This window comes from Rhipicephalus sanguineus, chromosome 5 (assembly GCF_013339695.2).
Source record: "Rhipicephalus sanguineus isolate Rsan-2018 chromosome 5, BIME_Rsan_1.4, whole genome shotgun sequence".
Classification (NCBI taxonomy): domain Eukaryota; kingdom Metazoa; phylum Arthropoda; class Arachnida; order Ixodida; family Ixodidae; genus Rhipicephalus; species Rhipicephalus sanguineus.
Genome location: NC_051180.1, coordinates 10,587,801 through 10,610,721, shown reverse-complemented (window position 1 = coordinate 10,610,721; position 22,921 = coordinate 10,587,801). Strand labels below are relative to the sequence as shown.

General features: G+C 46.7%; 1 protein-coding gene across 1 annotated transcript; it reads left to right on the top strand.

The window, feature by feature from the left end:
• Positions 1-7,400: 7,400 nt before the first annotated feature.
• LOC119393095 (uncharacterized) lies at positions 7,401-11,767 on the top strand. The gene is made up of 2 exons (XM_037659918.2): positions 7,401-7,661; positions 11,658-11,767. The coding sequence occupies exons 1-2, from the start codon at positions 7,436-7,438 to the stop codon at positions 11,765-11,767; spliced, it is 336 nt and encodes a 111-aa protein (XP_037515846.1). The 5' UTR covers positions 7,401-7,435.
• The last annotated feature ends 11,154 nt before the right edge of the window (positions 11,768-22,921 follow it).

The window sequence follows — 22,921 nt, the reverse complement described above, 5'->3', positions numbered from 1 at the left end:
CCATGGCCCTTGGCCACCCAGTCGCCACAAAACCCCACTAATCATCATTGCTACGAGTGTAAAATCACTTTTTTCACGAAGGAAAATCACGTTTTTTCTATTCAAGACGTGACGCATGTTTTAATACGGTTTTAAAGTTGTCGGAGCTCAAGCAAAATGACTGTAGAAGTCGGTATTCGTTAAGACTAGTTTCACGTATCATGTTTTCGTAATTTAATTCGTATCTTCCTGAGCTTGGCTTCACTAGTATCATTGGGAATTCGACTTGGATTAATTGGGCTTAAGTAGGTTTGGAGTAATTAAACTTAATTGTGATCGACTTAATTGGGACATAACATGCTCAGCTATGCTTAAATAGATTTGGCTATGCTTACCATGACTCAGCTTAATTAGAACTAATTAACACAATTAGGTCACAAGAAACTCAAGTACCTCTGGCGGGCTTGGTTCGATCACAGGCTTAATTAGTTTTAATTAGACGTGGTGTAAATAAAACTAATTAGACTTGGTTGGGCTTAATAAGGCTCGACTCGCTTAGTAGTAAATAGTATCTTACTGAGCTTGCCTTCACTAGCCTCATTGAGAATTCGCCTTGGATTGCCCGCTCTCTGTGGCTCATACCCATTCCTGACGATGATAGCTTTGTGGTGACGCGAACGGGCATAATAAATAAGCTCTTTCCCGCTTGTTTGGTATTTCTGAAAGGCAGTAATTCAGTGTCGTATTTCATGGGCGTAGCCAGGGAGGGAGGGGAGGGTGAGGGGGTGGAAGTGTTCGAACACGTACCTCCCCCGTCCCCCGAAAATCCGAAAAACTTTAAATTCCGCATGATGCACCTATACATACAAACACACGCGTGAACGTACATAAATGTTGGGACCGCTCCGAAAAATATTTCTGGCTACGCCCCTGTCGGAATTGTTCAGTGTCCGTAATTGTTTTCCTCGCCAGTGAAAGGGAGCTTGTTCGGAGTTCCGAGGAGGTGAGGAGGGTGTAGTCATGATCAGCGACACGGGAGGTTTTAACGAGTTTTCAGTGATGGGCGACCGCGTTCTGAAATACGGTTCGTGAGCATTCCTAGAACTGGCCGAACAATTGAACGGGATTAGCTGCCCTACCGCCAAACTTTAATATCGAGTGCCCGGCGCTGAGATTACTCTGTGACGGTTGCTTTGGCGACAGGACGCAGCCATATGGGTGAGGAGTTGTGCTCTGTAGTAGCGCGCAAAACTGAGCTAGTTGGTGGATCTTCATGGTAAAAGCAGCGCAAAAAGACAGCAATACGAGAAGAAGAACGACACAGGACAGGCGCTGAAGCAACTGTCGTGTTTATTGAACACAAAGGATAAGTACAAGTAGTCCGACTGCGCACTTGAATAACTGCGCTAGAGTAGAGCTTGTGGCAACGAGGGGCCTTAACGAGGAGGCTACGCCAGCGCAACAACACATTAAAGGGCGCACCTACGTATTTGTCATCTCATTGTCGCTCATGTGGTTGCAAACCTTTGTTTCATAGCATACATGTCATCTTTAGCCACGTGGATCAAACATCACGCGAAATCATAGAAGCTCTTCAGATTATAAGAACAACCATGATGTCTGAATTTTCACGCCATCCATCTGTCTCCATGATTATGAAATCAGCCTCCTCGAAAAATGTGACAAATATATGTAATGTTGAGGGTGCGCACGCAGTCGGACTACTTGTACTTATTCCTTTCTGTGCGATAAACCCGACAGTTGTTAGCACAGCGCCTGTCCTGTGTCGTTCTTCTTCTCGTGTGTTGCCGTCTTTAGCGCTGCAGATGCCTTTACCATGAAGTTGTGGTCTCTTAAATTTGATTCCTGGGCCATGTATCTCAAGTCGCAGTCGTTCCGAACACTGAGATTTATCTGACTATGTAAAGCGACTGTGCACTATAGAGCATTGCACGGGCCCGGAACTCGTTCTAGTTTACCCGCCAGAACCCGGCCCGATCACTCAAAAGCGAGACCCGGGCCTGGCCCGAACCCGAGAAAATATTTCGTCTACTCGGCCCGGCCCGGCGCGACCGCAGATCGGGCCCGACAGGGGCCCGAACCAATAATATAGGTGGTGTTGCCCAAACATGTAATCAACAGCATTGTGCTTTAAGTGGCAATTGTCTAGCCTTTGTTGGCGCATCTTTCGCTAACAATTATACCTTAACCTACGGTAATTTGTTGTAAAAAGGTGCTCATGGTGGAAACAGTTGCGCGGACATTACGGGTACAATGAACGTTCGTTCGGCAGTGGTATACTGTACCTATTTTTGCTGGAAATAGAATGGGCATCATCAACAGCGTTTCCTAGCAGGTACTGCAGCAAGGATAGTGATTTGCCGCAGTTCGGCTTCGATAGGGAGCGCAATAAAAACAGAGGAGACAGACAACAGAACGCTATCTTCACTTTGTTTTTATTGCGCTCTCTATTGAAATTTAAACAGGCTCTAACGAGAAAACCGATCGTGCACCCTTCTGGATATGCAGCGCCTGCCTTCAGCATAGTAACACCTTGCCACAGCAAGAGAAATAGAGGATGGAAGCCAAGTTTATTACCTTGTTGTAAATACACTAACCTAGCAAGAAATTATAGCGAACCGCGTGCACCACGTGTATTTTTAGAAATACGTATATAAGCAGCCGAACGGTAGAAAAAAAAAAAACTACTTGTCATAGCATTCTTTTCATATATCACACCACTGCTACTGCGTACAGTCTATAAGCTTTTGTGGCATATTTTATAGTCTATTTATTCACATGTCAATGTGCAAAAAATCAAATTATCAAGAGATTTCGGCTTTAAGCACGCCGCAGTTTCTCGCACTGCTTGCGCTAGCTGAAGGGGCGTACATCTACCTTGCGAATTAGGGTCCTTCAACGCCAGGCCGTCCAGAAGGCCCAAAAGGTGGCTGGCGAGCTCCGACTCTCAGTCTCCACATGAACGGAGCCACTGGGCAGGCCCCCGTAGGAGATGCCCTGGCCCACTCAGGGCCTTGAATAAAGTTAATTCTCTTTCTCTCTCTGAAGGCATCGGCAGTCGTTGTTCTTAACTTCCACCACTGGAGCAAATTTAGGATGTCTTTGGGGACCTCTACGGAATAAACATAGCTGTCCAGCTCATCTCTTCATTTCTCTCGTTCTCGAACGTGCACATGGTCCCACTCTTCAATGTCATCTATAAAACTACTCTTTGAGGGCTTGTTCTAGCAGAAAGCTGCTAGAAGAAGCCCGCACCGTGCTCTTTTTTTCCCATAATATAATGGTGTGTGCCTTCCTAACGATGTTGTACTGGCAGAAGGTTGTCATTGGACTACGCGGGTAGGGCTGGCAGGAGGTAGAAGTGATTTCGAACTATTTTTGGGGTTAGTTCCAGTTTGGTAATAAAGACGTGAATAAGCTTCTCGTCGCTTACTCATCTGATGCATATGGTTCGAGGTAAAGGGACATCGCCCGGCATGGAATTCGTAATGGTCTTTCTTCAAGCCAGATATTTCGTCAAGCGAATATACTTTGCCTCATGCCTTGTTTAATGGACCCACGCTACGCCTGTCCATTCCAACGCTGTTGCGGCAGTATCATCATGCAGCTCTCGCGCTATATAGCGCAGGGCTCTCAAACACGCGGCCCGCGGCCCGCACATGACTGCCTTCGACCCATTTTCTTTTATTTTGTTGGAAAGTACGTTCTTATGCTACACAGGCGGGACAACTTTAAAGCATTTTTTTTTTTTTTTTGTGAGACATCCCATGCGATCAGCTTGCGCTTATTTATAACAGTGACACAAAACTCTATAATTCAGAATCGGCGTCAATATTTTAGCCATTTTGGAGATAGATATCGATATGTTGTTGGAATCCTGCCGCCAAATACCCTTCAGAAATGACCCATATATGAGCTATAGGAAAGGTCTTCTTTGAAATGGCAACGCTAGCTGACATTTGGATACAGGTATAAATTTATTATATTACATTTATTACTGCAACTACAAAATAATATTTGGGATATAAAATAATAACGAATGCAAACAAAGCATAGGATAGCGAGATGTTAACTATGTAGGCGCCTGGTCTATTTACTTTTAGCTCGCCCGTTTCAGATATACCAAGCAGCTCCATATACAAGAAGCAAAAGAGGTTCGGTACTTGCCCGTCATAAAACCTCTCCATATAGCTTGCCCGACATAAAAAAAAAGCATTTTTTAAAGATAAAATGTGAAACATATATGTATGCACAACGTATGTGGAATAAACTTTAAGGGACACGAAAGAGAACAATGATTTTTCTGTTATCAGTAAATTAGTCTTTTACAATTCCAATATCACCACGCTCACCGCGACAAGAAGTTTGGTAAGCGCGCAAAAAGCAAATGCGGGTGGCAGACGCCGTGACGTCAGAGATTCTGACGGCGTCTACTGAGACCTACGTAGTTATCTCTAATCGGTAAAAATGAAGTACACTAATGTCTGAGGGGGCCATATAGACCTAACATACCAAGTTTCAGGAAATTTCGTAGAGTCAATGTCCCCAAAATACGACAAATACGGTTTGAAATCCGTAACCTCACGCGTGGAGATTTCAGGGCGGAATTTAAAAACGTATCTTTGCCCTTGATTTCCACCTCTATCCATTAACTTATGATGGCGAAATGAATGATATTCGAATTCTCAGAGTACACTTTATCAGTCTAAACCGATTCAGTGTTTCAATTTAGTGTCCCTTTAAGAACTGAGCAAAGTGGAAGCCCAGCCCGACCCGAACCCGCCTCCTCAAACCCGGGCCCGACACTAAGCCCGGAGCTTCAGGCCCGAGCCCGGCCCGGGTCCGCCGCGAAAACTTCATTACCCGGCCCGGCCCGGCCCGTGGGCCGGGCCGGGCCCAGGTTTTCGGGCAGGCCCGAGCCCGTGCAGTGCTCTACTGTGCACCATCCATTACAATTATTGTATTTTAATATAGCGTTACCATTACATCGTTAAAGCTACCACTTGCCACAGACTGTTCATGCGCAGTTGGGTAAGAAGTCGTAGACATATATAACGTTATATCTGACTTGTTTCTTTTTAAACTTTTCTGATCCAAGGGATTTCCTCATGGCATAAACTTTTACCATGCAATAACTTGAATTGGCTGTTTTCTAGGCATATCACTGTATAGCGTTCGAAATACGGAGGTTACTACCGCGGTGCACACAATTATCTTTTTTTCGTTACAAAAGACAAAATTAATTGTACAAGCCTTTTTTTCTGATACCGAGGTATGCGGGCTCTTCATGAGTCCGCATACCTCGGTATCAGGAAAAAAACCATTCCTACGTCCAAGGATACCTCGGTATCCTTGGATGTAGGAATGACGATCGAACTGCAGGGATAATTGGTATTCCGTAGCTGGTATGAGGACTTAGCGCAACAAACAAAAAGTGAAAAAAAATTGTCAGCTTCGCACTAGTGGTGCTACAGTGTACTAGAACACTGTAGTGGTGCCAAGGAAGTGCGGAGCTTCGCGGCCTGCCTTCTTTCTCTTTATTTTAAATGCGGAGCATTCCTTAGTCGCACCTGCGGCGTCGGCGGCGCCGTCCACACCCCCACTGCGCATGCACGGCTCGTCTCGTGCCGGTAGCAAGCCTCTCCTCTCCCTCCCTCCCTCCTCTCCCACGAACGCGGGCGGTGTGTATATAAGCGGCGGAGCGCGCGTTCGGAATTCAGTCAAGGGCTTCTTTACTTGGCTTTCGCTTGACTTGACGCTTTGCTTGACTCGAGTAGATGCGATGGAAGCAACAGTACCACGGCCGCTACATATATGTAGCGGCCGTGACAGTACCTTCAATCAGCGTCCCACCACTCTTTGAAGGCAACGTTACCCCACCCACACCGTCGTCGGCGTCAACAACAGCGAGCAACGCAGAAGACAAGGCTGCGAAGAGACGAGCATACGACGCTGAACGCAAGCGTTTGAAGCGAGCTGCGGACCCGGAACTTCGTGCACGCTGGAGCCGTTCGAGTGCATCGTGTAACAATCAACACGATGCACACATCGTGTTGATGTGTGCATCGTGTAACAATTAAGCATTCCCAAACCATATAATTACCCAATTACGCAACATTCACGCGATACCCCCACCACTCTGCGACGAATTTACTCGAGTTCCTCCCGTGGGAAGATGCGGGCGACTTTTTTCTCTTTCTTTCTTCATCTTTTTCTCTCTTTATTTGTTCTATGCCTTCTTTGTCTCTGTTGATTTCTATTTCTTTCTGTCTATACATTTCTTTCTATTTCTCGCTCCTTCTATCTTCTTTCTTTCTTTCTTTTTCGCGCTCCATTTCTCGCTTCCTCTTTCTTTCTATCTCTTTATCTTTCTGTCTATATATTTATCTCTTTCTTTGATTCCCTCTCTTTCTTTCCCTTTCCGTTCTTCTTCCCTTTCTTTATATTTTTCTCTTTCTATGCTATGCTTTTACTCTATCCCCACCGCCTTTCCCTTCTCCTCGCTCTCTCATCCTCACCCTCACTTTCCTTTCTCACCCACTTACTATCTATGCAAGGCTATGTTATGTTCTGCTAGCGTGCCTGGGTAGCCGAGTGGTTATGATGCTCACCTGCGGATCGCGGGTACGCGGGTTCGAATCCCGCCTCGTCGAGAAATTTTTTTCGCCAAGAAATTCTCTCTTTCTCTTGCTTTCTATATCATTCTTTTGCTCTCTCTCTCTGTACTCGTTCTCTCGCCCATCAGTTATTCCATCTCACGCCGGACAAATCGGCGCACGTGTTCTGGAAGCGAAGCATGAGATGAAGAGGAGGACAAAGATAGCGCTTGCCGATTCATGATGATTACGACGGACGGTTGGCATAAACACCTCCGCTGTTAAATCTTTGAATGAATGCCCTTCTGTATGTATGTTTCTTTTTGTTGAACAGACTCTTCATCATATCAGACGGGTGTGCCGCTAAACGTAAAAAAAAAGTATTAACTTATGGTTGCACTACTGTTCTGCAGCAAACGGGCTCCATTCTTATGTGGTAATATTTTCTTATTGATGCAATGTATAGTACGGCTTTGCTTGAAGACGTAAATGCGTCAATGGCAAGTGGAACCACCTGCTCCAACCTTTCAGGTCTTCACTGTTCTTCAATTTCGATTTTTGCGCATGCCGTGGCGTGCGCTGTTCGCACACATTTGGTCAAAAGGCTTCTCGGGCATCGGTACAGGCGAGTGCCAGTAAGTTCCCACAAAACGCGGCGCAATGAGCGAGTGCCCCCTGCTGCCCTTCTTCGCTGACCGGCGTTTCATTGTCCCTCATTCTGTATTGCTGGAATGGCTGCGCATCCGTCGATCGGCAATCACTCGATCTTTTGGCGACCGCCTTACGCCCCCATTCTTAGCCACTTTCACTACGGGCTGTCATTGGACCGCGGCAGAGCGATGACGCACGAGCTGCGCCTAACCATTGGACGGCACGATCCGGAAATTGCATGCGGGTTCGGAGGCTCTACAAAGGGCGCGAACGCGTCCACACCGACACATTCGGTCGCGATGGCGATGGCGGTGCTCCTCCTGCTCGGTTTGAACGTGTTGGTGGGAGCTCTTGGGTCTCCGCGACAAGCCATCTCAAGGACGGAACGGCGGGACATGGACTTAGCTCGCGCAGGTAAGTTTTAGAGAAAGTTGCGTGTGAACCACATACGTTAAGCTAACCGGAAGACAAACCGTAAAGCGTGCACATCTCTGGTTCGCCCTGAAATAGAACATGCGTCATTCATTCGGAACACACATGCTTAATTACTAAAGTATAGTTTGTCTAGAATGAACTTGCCCGATTCACAACAAGAAATTACTTACGTCATTCCAACATGACTAATATCGAATCATCGCTACACTTTTCACCTCTAGAGAAAAGAACATTGCTGGCACGGTTACAGCTATTTCACAAGCTTTATCATAATCAATCGTCATTCGCGATCCCACATCCTGCCCATCGCATTTTCCCGCGCTTAGATCACCCCTCCAAAGTCGTAGTTCGGTGTGCGCGTGGTAACCTCAAATAACTCGCGCGACTGCTTTGTGCCATCCGACATTCGAGTAATCTACCACACGATATGGATGGATGAATAAACTTTATTTCGGTCCCTCGGAACGCGCCCTAGCACGTTGCGGGCCGCTCCCACGTCGGAACAGAAAGACAAGTCTCTCTGCTGCGTCGCGGGCCCGTTGGACTGCCCATAGTTGTGTGTATAATAGAGGCCGGATTTTAGGCACTAAAAAAGTGCGTTTTAGGCGCCAAAAATAGGCAGGCAAAACAACGTTTTAGGCCTCCAACGCCGTAAATATAGGCACAATCAATTTTTACATAAATGCAAATGATTTCAAGCGAAGACGTGCGTGACCTGTATCTACGACAGGAAAACAAGAAATGTTATTGTTTCTGATGGCACAAAGGCGCCAACAGTTGAACATGGCCGTGCAATTGTCCCATAAGACTGCTGGAGTGGGGAGTCGCAGTGCTCGAATTCCTGATCGTTTTTTACGAACGGAAAAGCGGCCGAGGTGGGAGCTGGCTCGGCGTAAAGGTTCTGATAGAACCGCTTTGCCAGCTCAAGTACCCCGTCCGACGATTCCACTAGGCTACCTGTCTCTAGATCGACAAGAGAGGTCAGAGGCGTGTGCGTCCTGGCTAAGTGTCGCCGCAAATTAGTTCGACTACACCATGCCTCCATTTCCCATCTCTCAGCGCGAGCGACGGCCTTAAGGCCATCCCAGCGTCGCTGGAGAGCTACTCTAAGCTCTTTACGAAGCGTAACCAGTGCAGGCGCAATGCCAGGGCCGCAGGACTCCGGCCGAGACAGCAGGAGAATCGCGTCGGAGACAATTTTGATCTCCGCGCGCTCCTCCTTCGCTCGGAGTTTGCCACGATCAATCGACTTTAAACAAGCACACTGCTCAGATTCATGTTCGACGGCCACTGTCGTTTACACGAGCGTCCAATAATAGTGAAACGTACATCAAAAAGAATACTTGAGATCTGTAATTACTGATTTAAAAAGCGCTACTTTATGTATGACTGAGCAATTAAATTAAGACGCAACAAGAACAGATGCATAATAAATGCAGAACAGACGACGATTTATTAAGAAATTAACGTGTTATTACGTGAGTACTGTTTTGTGCAACTCTGGCGATTTTCTCATATTGTACAGGCAAGGCGTCCCAACACTTCCAAACACACTTCCGCTCATTTGAAGTGCACATGTTTGAAGGAATCTGTTTGGAGTGCACGCTGAACGTAGTCTAACAATCGCTGTGAAAACTGTAGAAGCAATAGCAAACTACCACAATCTCTAGATTTTTGGATTCGAAATAGTGCCTCTTGTCACTGAGAATAAGCTCGTACGCTGAGAAGCAACACTCGAGGTCGACAGATGTTATTGGAACGTAGTTGAACTTGGGAATATTCGATGGCTTAACCGACACTGGGATCCTAGAATGCTCACCAGCAAGGACTCTCTTTAAGCAAAGAAAGACCGATTGTAACTTCTACGTGCCTTTTCGGCTACTGGTCCTTCAGGAACGGTGGCGATTCTTTGCTGTGCATGAAAAATCAGCGCATGTTCGCAATTAGACTCTCTGCCGAACGTTCAAGTTTCTTGATAGTGATTGCGAGGGATGTGAATTAGCGCACAAGTATGTCAGTTCTCCTTCGGGGCTATCTACAGAGAGGACAGCTTGAACCTTCCTGACTTTAGCACTCTCGTCACCTGAAAAGCCGTTAATCCCGACCTTAATGTCCGAAAAGTAGCAGTTTTAATACTCAACATCATCTATAGCGATGTTCGCCAACGTGTGACGATGGGCTCTGGCGGAATGGGCACGTCGTTGAACGAGCGCACGCGAGAAGTTGCCTTCAGGAACACAGTCTTGGCTTTTGTTTTCCAAGAGTTGGTTGAACAAGAGGAGTAGGTTTAACCCCATACAGTACCGAACAGTCATTATTGCTCGGTAATATGAATAACGGCCCCAAACTTCACTCAGAAGTGAAACTTGAGGGTAAATAGTGTTTATATAGGCGCCAATCTTGGTATAGACATTTATAGGCATTTACGTGCATTTAGGCACGAACTCCCAAAATAGACATTTATAGGCACTATAAAAACACTATAAAAGTACTTCTTAACCTCTAATCCATGCTCACATATCAAAGTAGCGCGATAGGAGCGCAAAGAACGAAATAGGCATTTGTCTAAAATCCGGTCTCTAATAATAAACCACGACACATTTGTACAAGCGCCGAATAGTTCGCTTAATATCAACTAAGAATTGTGTTGGTATCTACATGTCTGCAACCTCGTAATATCTTTTGTATACGCGAGCACTAATTTATTGCCTGCTTCATTGATGTCCTGTTAATGACATGTTTCATTGCCCCCCCCTCCCCCTTCCCATGTTTAGGGCCTTTAGGATATGTGAATAGAAAAGTTGGACAGGCAGCGCGGCGAGACGCGTCACATAGCCTGTTGTAGCAGTTCGCGACATACCAAATCAAAACTCGTGAACTGAAGCGTCATGCTCAGGAGAGAGAAATCTTGATATGGACAACAGAATGCGTTGGCGGGCTAGTTGGTGAGAATCCATATTGCTTTTTTAGCGCAAAAAACGACACCACAAGAAAGAAGACGGAACACAGCGCTACTCTCAACTGTCGCGGACTAAGGAAGACACGGCACAGGACAGACACTTCCTTAGTCCTCGTCCGTTTGTAGCGCTGTTTTCCTTCACAATTAAGATCCCCATCGAGATATGCAAAAGCTCACTTCCGGCGTGTTCACTGCAGCTTCTTAGTTATTTATACCGTAAGTGATGTCTGCTTGCGTCAATTTCCTCATTATTAGGTTATGAAAAATGTCGAACTACAAATATTGTACCGCCAGGATGATTGTTTTTTCTTTCTTTCGATAAAAAGAATCCTGAAATTATGTTTGCAATATTGAAGTCGGCTGCACAATTCCCTATCCTCTTTTACAGCCTGGATGTTTTCGCCTAAAGAAAGGTATTTGAATTACAGTTAGAAATGCGTGTATGCGAGCTAGGTACATCCATAATTAGTTTCACATCACTACTGCGGGTGTGATTGCAGACACAATCAGTTTCTCTTCAAGTTTCCCTTCTAGGGATCTTAAACTATGCTTTAAAAAATAGAAATTATGTGACTAAAAGAACTAGTTTTTTCGTCAGCTATAATTCTTTTTCGCCTAATTTTCATTCACCGTGGCCTATAAAGAGATCAACTGTATAGGCCACTGCATTTCAATAGGGCCGATATGATGAAACTCCAAATAATGAAAATTATCCGGAGCTCTCCAGTGGGGCGTCCCTCATAACCCATTGCATTGATGCCCTACAAAAACAAGAAGCAATAAACAGAATAGTGAAGGATTAGCGATCTTGCACGAATTTACTTTAATTTCTTCGCTCGCGTCTTCGTTAGCATTGTTTTTGCTACGTGTAGTATATGAACGCACACAGACTTTACAAGGCTTTCCTGATATCCCACATTGTAGTTCCAGGAGTACGAATGAGAGCTACCTGTTTGGACTGATTGTTTCGCATTCCCGTATACTTTTTTTTTTTTTATAAACGCCCTCCTACGCAGCTACCTTTCGCCGTTTTAGGAGGGATGTGGAAGAGAAGAACGGAAACTTGGACCGCGTAGTCTGCGTCCTGCTTGAGCTGGGCTCCCCCTGGTGCGAAAAAGGTCAGTGACAATTCTCCACGCACTTTTATCATAGGTCATCACGTGAAAGAGTTTCTTATAAAGTAGGAGAAGTCGTAGCACAACCTAATGTTCGTGGCAGGAATTCCCGCGGCGCATCATTTCTCTAGCTTTCTGTGTGACCACGCGCGCGCGCTCTCATAATCAAGTCCATTTCAATGTGTAATAAACGTGGTTGCATTCATTCATTCATTCTGCGAACAACCGGAACTGCCCGTAAAAAGGGGCGATTACTTTAGAACGGAAAAGGCAACAGGCGCCGCCCACGTCCTCACCAGAGGTGGTGAGCCAAACCACGCCTTTGGGGAAAGGGAAATTGAGTGAAAAAGAGGTTTGATTAAAATGAAGGCGCGCGGAGCCCACGTCCGCACATTGGACGTGACCGCCCTGGATCTTATTGGCTCCCTGTGGGAGTTCGTGAAAGCTGCAGACCTTCTGGGCCATAGGCGTAGCCACATTAGGGCCGGTTCATACTGTCTTCGAAAATTTTGAGTTTATATGTGTTTATATACACCCCTTCCCCCACAATCCCCGAAATAAACTCCTGGCCACGCCCCTGTTCAGGCGGGTCCCTTTACCCACACAGACTGCAGTATTTGTCTTTATATTACAGACTTTCGGGCACCGCGCACCGCACGTTGGTTCAATACTCAGAACTCCTCGCTGACGAAAACTGTAGAGGAACGATTACCACTCAATTGATTACCCAATGATTACACTCAATTGTGAAAGCCATATTCATTCTTTATCGTCTGGCCTAGAGTTAACGTACAGACTAGAGCACTTCACGGGCTCGGGCCTACCCGGAAACCCGGGCCCGGCCCGGCCCGTGGGCCAGGCTCGGGCCTGAAGCTCCGGGCTTAGGGCCGGGCCCGGGTTGGAGGTGGCGGGCTCAGGTCGGGCCAGGCTGGGCTTGGACTTTGCTGGGTTCTTAAATGGACACTATAGTGAAGCACTGAATCGGTTTAGACTGATTAAGTGAAGTCTAAGAACTCGAATGTCATTCATTTCACCATCGTAAGTTTATTATCGAAAATCAAGGTCAAAATTCCATTTTTTAAGTTTCGCGCCGAAATCTCCGAGTGTGACGTCACGGATTTCAAACTGTATTTGTCGTATTAGGAACTACGTAGGCCCCAGTCTTGTGCCGGCGAGCGTGGTGATTTAGGAATTGCTAAAGAGTAATTTACTGATCAATAGAGAAAACGTTTTCCTTTCTAGTGCCCCTTCATGCTTGTTCCACATACGTTGTGCATACATACATATATATGTTTCACATTTTCTCTCTCTCGAAAAAAAAAACGCTTTTTTATGTGGGGCAGGCTGTTAAGAGGAATTTTATTAGAGACAAGTACTGAACTTCTTTGCTCCTTGCATATGGGGCTACTTGATTTATCTTAACGGGCGCGCTAAAAGTAGATATACCAGGCGCTTATATAGTTAACATGTCGTTATTCTGTGCTTTATTTGCATTTGTTATGATTTTATATCCCAAATGTTATTCTGTAATTGCAGTAATAAATGTAGTATAATAAATATATACCTGCAACTTATCGCAAGAGCGATCATAGAGCTCCAAAGCGAGGAAACGGTTTTGAAGTTTCCAGCCTCTCCACTAAAACGAATGCACGGAGTCTCGTTACATAGAATCCCTGTACAGATAGATTCTTTTTCATGGCTTCGTCACGGCCCCCCAGTGGTCATGTGATGAGAGGTGGACGTGCATAGCCTGCTTGGTGTGCCCAATTTGTTAACATTTGAACTTTCGCCTTTCCCCCTCTATCAGGGGTCTCAAACCCACCTCAGCTAACGGGCCGCATTCACGAAAATTTACTCCGGCAAGGGCAGGACAGTAACGCAGCTAAAAGCGCGGGCGGGGGGGGGGGGGGGGGGGGGGTGTAGAGGGGCTAGGTCGTACCAAATGTCAGCTAACGCTGCCATTTAAAAGAAGAGCTCTTTCACATATGCACACATGAGTCGTTTCTGAAGGGTATTTGGCGGCGGGATTCCAACAACATATCGATACCTATCTTCAACATGACTAAAATCAGGACGCCGATTTTGAAATATAGAGCTTTGTTTCACGGTTAGGTACCAACACGCGGTGGGCCGCAGGGATGCCTCACGACAAAAAAGCTTTAGACCTGTCATGCTGTGTAGCTTAAGTACATACTTATAAAGAAAATAAAAATTGGGACGAAGACAGTCATGTGCGGGCCGCGGGCCTTTAGGGAGAGGCCCACAGGCGCGGTTGGGTCCCCTGCGATATAGAGGTTAGGTGTGAGAACTACATGACACTGCCACAACACCGTTGGAATGTGCAGGAATAGGTTCAAACAGCGTAAGGCGTGAGGCAAAATATATTCCCTTGACGAAATATCAGGCTTGAAAAAAGACAATTACGAATTCCGTGCCGGGTGATCCCTTTACCTCGAACCATTTGCATCCAATGAATAAGCGTCGAGAAGCTTATTCGCGCCTTTATTACCAAACTGTAACGAACACAAAAATAGATCGAAATCGCTTCGTCCAACCTCCTGCCAGCCCTACCCGTAGTACAGTGCTCGCCTTCTACCAGTACAACATCGTTAGGAAGGCATAGAGCATTATGATACGGAAGAAAAGAGCTCGGTGCAAGCCGTGCATAACATACACTGCTGAAAACTGCATACAGAAGCCCTCAAAGAGGAGTTTTATAGGTGATACTGAACAGTGTCACGACGTTCGGGAACGATAGAAATGAATGGATAAGCTGCACAGCTACGTTCATTCTGCAGAGGTCCACAAAGACATCCTAAATTTGCTCCAGTGGTGGAAGTTAAGAACAACGACTGCCGACGCCTCACAATTCGCAAGGCATATGTGCACCCCTGCGGCTAGCGCATGCAGTGCGAGAAACTTTAGCGTGGCAGGATACGTGATACAACGGTGGATGGCGTGCTTAAAGCCGGAATCTCTAGATAATTTGATTTTTTTTGCACAATAACACGTAAAGAAATAAACTATAAAATATGCCACAAAAGACTTATGGACTGTATATAGTAGCCGTGGTGATACAGTAAAAACCTCGGTGATACGAATCTCGCGGGATCACCAAAAATATTCGTATCATCGAAATTCGTATCACCAGAAAGTATGAAAAATTAGCATGCGACAAAATAAAGCTGGCGTACATTTTCATTTATTCTTTTTCAGGGCCCGCAGCTACGTCACGAACAGCTCTGAATGATTGCCAGTGAAGTTTTTAGACGTCAACGATCATACCTGCACTCGTAAATATACGGCCCGTGCGCGCGTGTGTAATTACGAATCATGTGTGTTGTGACCCGCGACAGCTAGTAGCTCTTTCCAAATCTTTAGTATTGTTTTCGCATATTACCGAAGTGCTGCGGCGAAAGTGACTTAAGTAGCGCTTTGACGCGATAGATGAAGGCCAGTAAATTTTACAACAGTGGTCTACGTTATTATTTTCTTATCGCGGTGTTGAGGATGTTTTTCGAGAGATTTACGGCCGTGCCGCACCAAGGTGCGTCCCCAACAGTCGTGCCTGTTGACGTTGTGAGGCCTATCTCCTTCGCCAAGACCGTCCTTGTCTTCTTTCGGTCCCGTCCACCTTTCATAGGGGTCTGATGCACGAGGACACCGATTGCACGGAGGACACGGCTTGAATTCAAAACGCGAAGGCGCACGAAGGCGCATTAGGGCATCAAAGGTTCGCGCACACTATCGCGGAGGCTACGACGCCTCACTGGATGTTTATTCTGATCACTGTGTAAGAAAAGTGTTCTTACACCGTGATTCTGACCAATTGGTGGCGCGGCGCGCATGCCCGCGCTTGCGTTTCTGCATCCGCACGTGCTTGGCGCGTCGTCCACGACAGCACGGACAGCACCTCTTCGTACCTACGCGGTAGCGTACGTTCGTATCAAACGTCGCAGGGTGAAAATCTATTCGAAACAACCGTACTCCATTACATTGTAGGCCAATGGGCCTTGGCCGGGACCTAAGAAAAAATTCGTATCACCCCGAAATTCGTACGAGCCGTGATCGTATCACCGAGGTTCACTGTATATGAAATATATACGATATATGAAAGAATGCTACCGCAAATTTTTCGTCCTTTCGGCTGCATATACGTATTTTTATAAGTACACGTGGTGCTCACGGTTAGTTCTAATTTTTATCTAGGTTAGTGTACATACAGCAAGGTAATAAACTTGGCTTTCTTCCTCCATCTTGCTGTGGCAAGGTACTACCATGCTGAAGACATGCGTTATATATCCAGAAGGGTGCATGATTGGCTTTGTCGTTAGATCATTTTAAGTATCAGTAAAGAGCGCAATGAGAGCGTTGTGTTCTCCGTCTCCTCTGTTTTATTACAATTCCTATCGAAACTGAACTCATGCTGCAAATCACTTCCTTGCTGCAATATCTGCTACGAAACGCTCTTTTAACAAACAAACAAAAAAACCAAAAAAAGTTATAGTATACCATTTCCAAAAAAAAAAAAAACGTTCATTGTACCCAGTATGTCCACTCAGCTCTTTCCACCGTGAGCCCTTTTACACGAAATTACATAGGTTAAAGTAGAATTGTCAGCGAAATATTCGCCAACAAAGCGTAGATATTGCTACTTAAAGCACTTGCTGTAGATTCTATGTTCTGGCAACACCACCTATATTATTGGCTCGTTCCTCTGTCGAGCCTGATCTGCCGTCGGGCCGGGCCGGGTCGGCGAATTTTAGGGGCGAAGCTCCTTATAGCATCACCTGGTCGGTCGTCGCTCCGTCCGGCGTTCCCCCGCCGTCGCGTCTCCCGTATCATTCAGTAGATGGCGCGGTCCATAGAAATGCATGCAAACTGCAGTGTGACGATATACTAGATGGCTTGCTTGTCCGTTGGGGTGAATGCATAGAGATGTGGGCATATCTCATTCTCCTTGATGCGCCGTACGTGGAGGAGGTGCGATCGTGCTGCTTGGCGGACCTCGCGCGGGGCTGCCGCCGTCGGAGGATCCCGAGGTGCGAGCTCGAGAGGCTGCCGCCTGGCGCCGCGCGCGCTTGGCGGCGGCTTCGCGGGCGCGCACCGCCTCGAGATCCGCCTGACGCGCGCTCGTTTGGCGGCAGCCTCTCGATCCCGAGAGGCTCGCTTGCTTGGCGCTCGCTTGGTGGCAGCCAGGCGGATACCGAGACGGTGCGCGCCAAGGACGCCGCTGCGAAACGGGCTCAACGAGAAGCGGATCCCAAGACCACGATTGCTTCAGGAGCTTCGCCCAAGCTCTTCATCATTCACCCGTGGATATGCTGTAATTTTTTTTCTCGGGTTCGGGCCGGGCTCGGGTCGCGTATTGAATCGCCGGGCCGGGCTCGGGTGGTTAAACTTGAACGAGTTCCGGCCCGGGCCGAAAATCACGGCCGTGCAGTGCTGTAGCACAGACTCACTTAGGGAGCCCTAAGGAGAGCTTGAGCACACCGTAAATGTAGTGTGGCCCTTTGAGCTGCTCTCTCTCTATATCTCTGTCTCCGCGGTGTACAGTGGTTACAGTGCTCGGCTGCTGACCCGAAGGACGCGGGTTCGATCCTGGCCGCGGCTGTCGCATTGCGATGGCGGCGAAATGCTAGCGGTCCGTGTACTTAGATTAAGTGCACGTACGTTAAAGAACCTCAGCACTTACTATTACCATGTCCTCAATACTTTTTACTGGTCATGAAACTCCCGTGAAAGTTTCATATAGGGACAAAAGTGGCCACCAGAGGCGCCAGCCTAAGCAGGACGGCATTGATCTGCCGCGCTCGGTAGGGCAGTCGCACGTTCGCGGAAGCGTTTGCCGTCAAATACACTCTCAGGTATTGCATTCTCCGTGTTCTCGCTAACAAATCATAACAGTGATTAGTATTGTCAATATGGTACATGATGCTCTCGTGTCAAATTGCCCAATGATTGATTGCTGGCAATGTTTTGACTGAGGGTGTCTGTCAAGTGACGCGTGTGTTCGTGACGTTCCTACATTTCTCGGGCTTAAACCGGACACTGTGACTGATTCTAGATTAACTGACAGCTATTTTGCCGCTAGATGCTGTGGAGTAGCCGTGCTTTGGCTGCACGTAACGCTCATTTTCGGACTAATTGTCACTTAGTTTTATAGTACATCACGAAGCTGCAAAGAGAAGTTCGCGTGCCAATAAACAAGCCTGTCAATCAGGCTAACTTGACATTAACAGCTTTGAAGTACTTCTTGAGGGATATCGTTAGTGAAACATAGCTTTGAAAATAAAAAGCGCAGATTGAAATACCACAAAATGGAGAGAAATGCTCGTGTTGTTTTCCTTTTTTTTCTTTAGTGTCATAATTTGCGCTTTTGATTTTGAAGATTAAAAAAAATAATGAGGTGAAACTACTGAGCTGCTTTTTGCTATATACACTATGTCGATTTTCAAGCGAAAGGTTTGATTTTTTCGCATGCAGATTTTATAACACTGCCGAGTTCTAATATACGCGGCTCTTTTTTTTTTTCCTCCATTCCCATATACTGTCGCAATGACCCCGATTTCTAAGTTGGCGTTCCAGTTAGCCACCCTGTTCTTGTATGTAAACACCAGCGCAAATCGAAATCAACCCGGATTTTTCATCACCCCAGTTATTCAGCTTAAACTGATCAATTATACATACAACTGCATTACTCTTTCTGAACCTTTCTAGAAATTTTCTCGATTCAGCGACAGCACCAGCGAACAGCAAAATCAAAGTAAAGCAAATATTGCATTTTGGCCCATGGCATCTCTTTTTTATGCTATCATTATCCAGAAGCAAACGCACAAACCACTCCGAACACCGCACTTCACATAAAACTCCACACACACTCGCACACTGTTCTGCGTCTGCTGGTAAACAGAACAGGAGACTTTTTCGACGGTGCTCTTGTATCACGAGCGACAGCCCGGCACACAGCAGGTGTTGGGCATCGCAGTCACGACGATGTGACCGCGAAAGAAAAAAGGGGGTGCAACTAGTACGTACAACACCACTCCGCGCCGACACTACGCTAATGGCGGCCAGCAGCAGCCGGCTTCCTCGTTATGGTATCCTCGTCCCCCTTCTAGCTACGCTAGCGCCGCGGCACGGAAAGTGCGGGCGGTATATGAAGCTCTCCCATTGAGTTACGCGGGAATTCATGACCAGTAAAAGTATTGAGGGACCATGCTATTACCATTTTCCTCTCCTCTCTCTTCTCTCTCTCTCTCTCTCTATCTAATATTATATATATATAATATATATATATATATATATATATATATGTAAAATCCGAAGACTTCGTTCTAACATAAACCGGTTTAAGGACAATACGCCTGAAGATAAGAGCAGCGCGTCCCAACGCTGCCGTTTATTCCAGAGAAAAACCAGAGCTCCCCGTGCCACGCGCCGTTTTTCGTCTCCCTCTTCTTCTAGCGGCGCCATGTTTTCTGTTATTAACATCTACATATATATATATATATATATATATATTATATATAATATATATATAATATAATATATATATATATATCTATACATAGCACCTTAATTATTCCAGGAATTGAGGGGATACCCCGCAGCTGCAGCTCTCGAAGACGGAACTGGTAGAGCTGAGGACGAGCCTCGGGAGGGTGCAGCTCTGCCTTGCAGGAGTCCCACTTGCAAGCTGTGAGTGCGCAGTGCAACGCCACGATCTGGTGTCACTGTCACATGATGCTTATCACATTATTCATTATTGTGTGTACGAAATAATGAACCATGGACATCGTGGCTGGCTATTTCCCTGCATTGATGCAAAGTTACGATGGGTGAGCTTTCCCAACAGAGATATTGGAAGATTGTGTTGCTGCAAAAGAAGTTCACATAAGTCTGTAAATTTAAAATAAGAAATGAATTGCAATGACGTCACGCCACAATAAAAAAATGGCGAAGCTTGCACAAAACCGCGCAATTCTTGACACAGCGAAACTGGACGATTCTGAGGGCTAACCCGGTTGCTTCTAGGTGTGTTTCTAGGCCTTAGCTAGGCGATGCAGGTTGTTTCTAGGTTTCTTTCAGGTCGTAGGTAGGCTTTAGCTAGGTGATGCTAGGTTTGTTTCTCTCGCGTTGATTGTCAGCGCAGAGAGGTTCAAGTTAAGCCACAGACAGTTACAGACACGACACGGATGTCCAAACTCCAGAGACAGAAACTCGCGCTGAAACCAAGCGTTGCCATCTCTCATACTATATCTATTGGTGAGTAGTGGGACTTACCCAATTTCAGTGGCACATACTCGTTTATGATGATGATAGCTTTCTGATAGGCCGCACAATTTCTGTGGCACATACCCGTTTGATGGGCTAACTGCTGTCTTCTTCATTTTAAATGCGAATGCATTTCTTAGTCGGGCTATGTCAGGCGTCCGGCGTTGTCCGCGCGCCTCTCCGCTGCTCACTCCTCCTCCCATAGCAACAGCTGCGGGCGCGCGCGCTTATCCTCGCCCCTAGCAACCGGAGCAGGTGTTGCGGGCGGAGTAGCGGAGAGTGAGTGGAGAGGAGGAGCGCGCTCTGGCAGCGCCCTCTAGAATTTTTTCTAGGTGGCATTGGCTCTGGCGTGTAGAGGGCGCTCGCATCGCGGGAGCTCGGCGGAGCTCCCGCGTGTGTGGAGAGATTGTAGGAGAGGGTAGGTGCAGTGCTTCGCCGCTCCTTCTCTCGCCGTTCGCTCTCTCTCCTCCTGCGCCACCGCCTCAATGCAGTGCGTTTGAAACGCGTTTGTAGCGTTTGTGCTGCATTGAAGGCGGTGGCAAGATCCCTGAGGTGATTACGAACGCACGTAGGAAGCGTTCGTTGAAGAGGCGCCCAATACACATAAAGACACCATCTCTCCGCTAAAGGGGACCATGAGGCGATGCGAAGGCCGGAGCACTTGCACGATCGCGTTCCGTTGGGCGTTCGTTGGGCATCGCTACCGACCTCGCGTCGTGGAACGCGGAGAGGGACGCTACGCGCGTTATATCTTCCATCTAGCCTGACCGTTAATTCTCACAGGGCGAGCGGGGCAACGCGGTCGACAGGCGGGCGCGAGGGGGGCAGCGTAGGAGTGGAGAGAGAAGCGGAGGGGCGCGCATGCGCTCGAGCTCATCGCGGCTTGAGCAGGAGAGAATTTCGGCTGTCTAGCCGCGTTTAAGAGGAAGAGTGGAAAGGGGGAGGGAGAGGGGAGGTGGAGAGGGGTAGGGTAGAGGGTGAGTGGAGAGGGGAAGTGGAGAGGGTATGCGCATGCGCAGTAAGGGTGGTCACGCCGCACACCACCACCACCACCACCACCGGATTGAGCTCCGCCTTAAGATACTTCGCATCTAAAAGGGAGACACTTGAGCGCGTCGATGTGTCCAGCTTTACGCCATTAAAATTACTACGCCGTGTACTCTCGGCGCAAGAAATGCATTTGCATTTCCTCACGATTCCCTTCGGGGAGGTGGGGGCATTTTTTAGTGGACCAGTGGTGAGTAGTGGGATTTACCCAATTCCTGTGGCACATACCTGATAGGCCACAAGGGATAGGCTGCACAAATTGCGGCTGCCTTATACACATTCGCTGTTTACTAATACTTATATGAATGAACATCAGTAAAGCGGAATGTAACGCCATACTTAATTGGTCTGTGATATCACAATGCCTTTCAAATGGTTCCAAGGGAGTCCGCAAACTTAATACAGGGGGGTGCATCTGCAGGTGAGGGGGAGGGGGGGGGCATCCAGCACAGACAGCCTTTCTTTCACTGCCGTGACATGACCGGCAAGATTAGACGTGTAACGTGCAAAGTTGGCTGGCAATCCTGGAGGCCGTTTCACACGGACATGCGGAGCCTGAGTGTGCCAATCGAGCTGTGTAGCTTATTGCTACTGCTTAGAGAAATATTATCCGAAATTCCAGACGGGGGAGGGGGGGGCTCCACCCCCCTCTCCGGACGTCCATGAATGGTTCAGTTCCACCTCATATTTATGCTGTGCAATGTATTAGGTGCCACTAGCTGTGAAGTTCACGCAGAGGTTATATATGGATGAAATAACTTTTTGCCGTGTTTTTCAGGTTTACCAAAAGAAAGAAACAAGAGAAAAGGCGGCCTCCAGAGCAGAGTCCAGACTCCCAGTTTTACAGCGGCTGGTGATCTCTGAGTCTTCAAATCGCCATCCTAACTTCTATAGTATGTGGCGCTAGATTTAAAAAAAAAGAAAGAAAAAGAAGGAAGAAACAAAGAAAAGAACAAGCTGAACGGAATCAACAGGAATCACTTACCGTTATGATGATCAGCGCCAAGCGGCTACTGCTAACAAAATCAACAATGCGGCTTGCCATTTTCACACTTGATCCTTGAGGAATAAAAGTCAGAGAAAGGAAGCATTCTGAAGTATGAGTCGAACTGCGGCTTTGTATATTCCACAGTAAAATTAGTATTCTTTTTTTTTCTTGCGTTTATGGAGGGTGTGTCATCATGCCTTTGCATGATGACACACCCTCCATAAACGCAAATTACAGCATGCACCAATATATATATATATATATATATATCTATATATATATATATATATATATATATATATATATATATATTGGTGCATGATGACACGGTTCTTCAATGAAGAAACGTGATTTACATGCGCACTGGAATTTATTTCGAAAGTTAGTGCGCAGCAAATTCGAGCTCCCTTTGCAAATGATACGGCCGAAGGAAGCAGAAAGACATCTGTTGACACAGTACTAACATATGTGCTTGAATTTTCCAAATACGTCCTACTATACGAGACACGGACTTTCTATACGTTCATATTTATGTAATCACTTTGTAGCAGGCCACCACAATGTTCTGACATTCGTACCGGCACGCTGGGTTATGCAGGACTACTCGTTCATGTTGAAATGCGCTAGGTATAGCAGTTATACTCAAGGACTAAAGAAAGACGAACAAGTGGACGTACGTGCGTTCTTCTTTCTTCGTGGTTCTTTAGTTCTTGAGTAACTGTTATGCCAAGCGTATGTCAACATGAACGTGCACCAACTAGGCCCATTCATTGCTTTACTGAAGGGCTAGTCGTGAGGCCTAGCAGCCAGACAAAGGCGTAGCCAAATTGTTTCTTCTTTTTTTTTCTTGTAG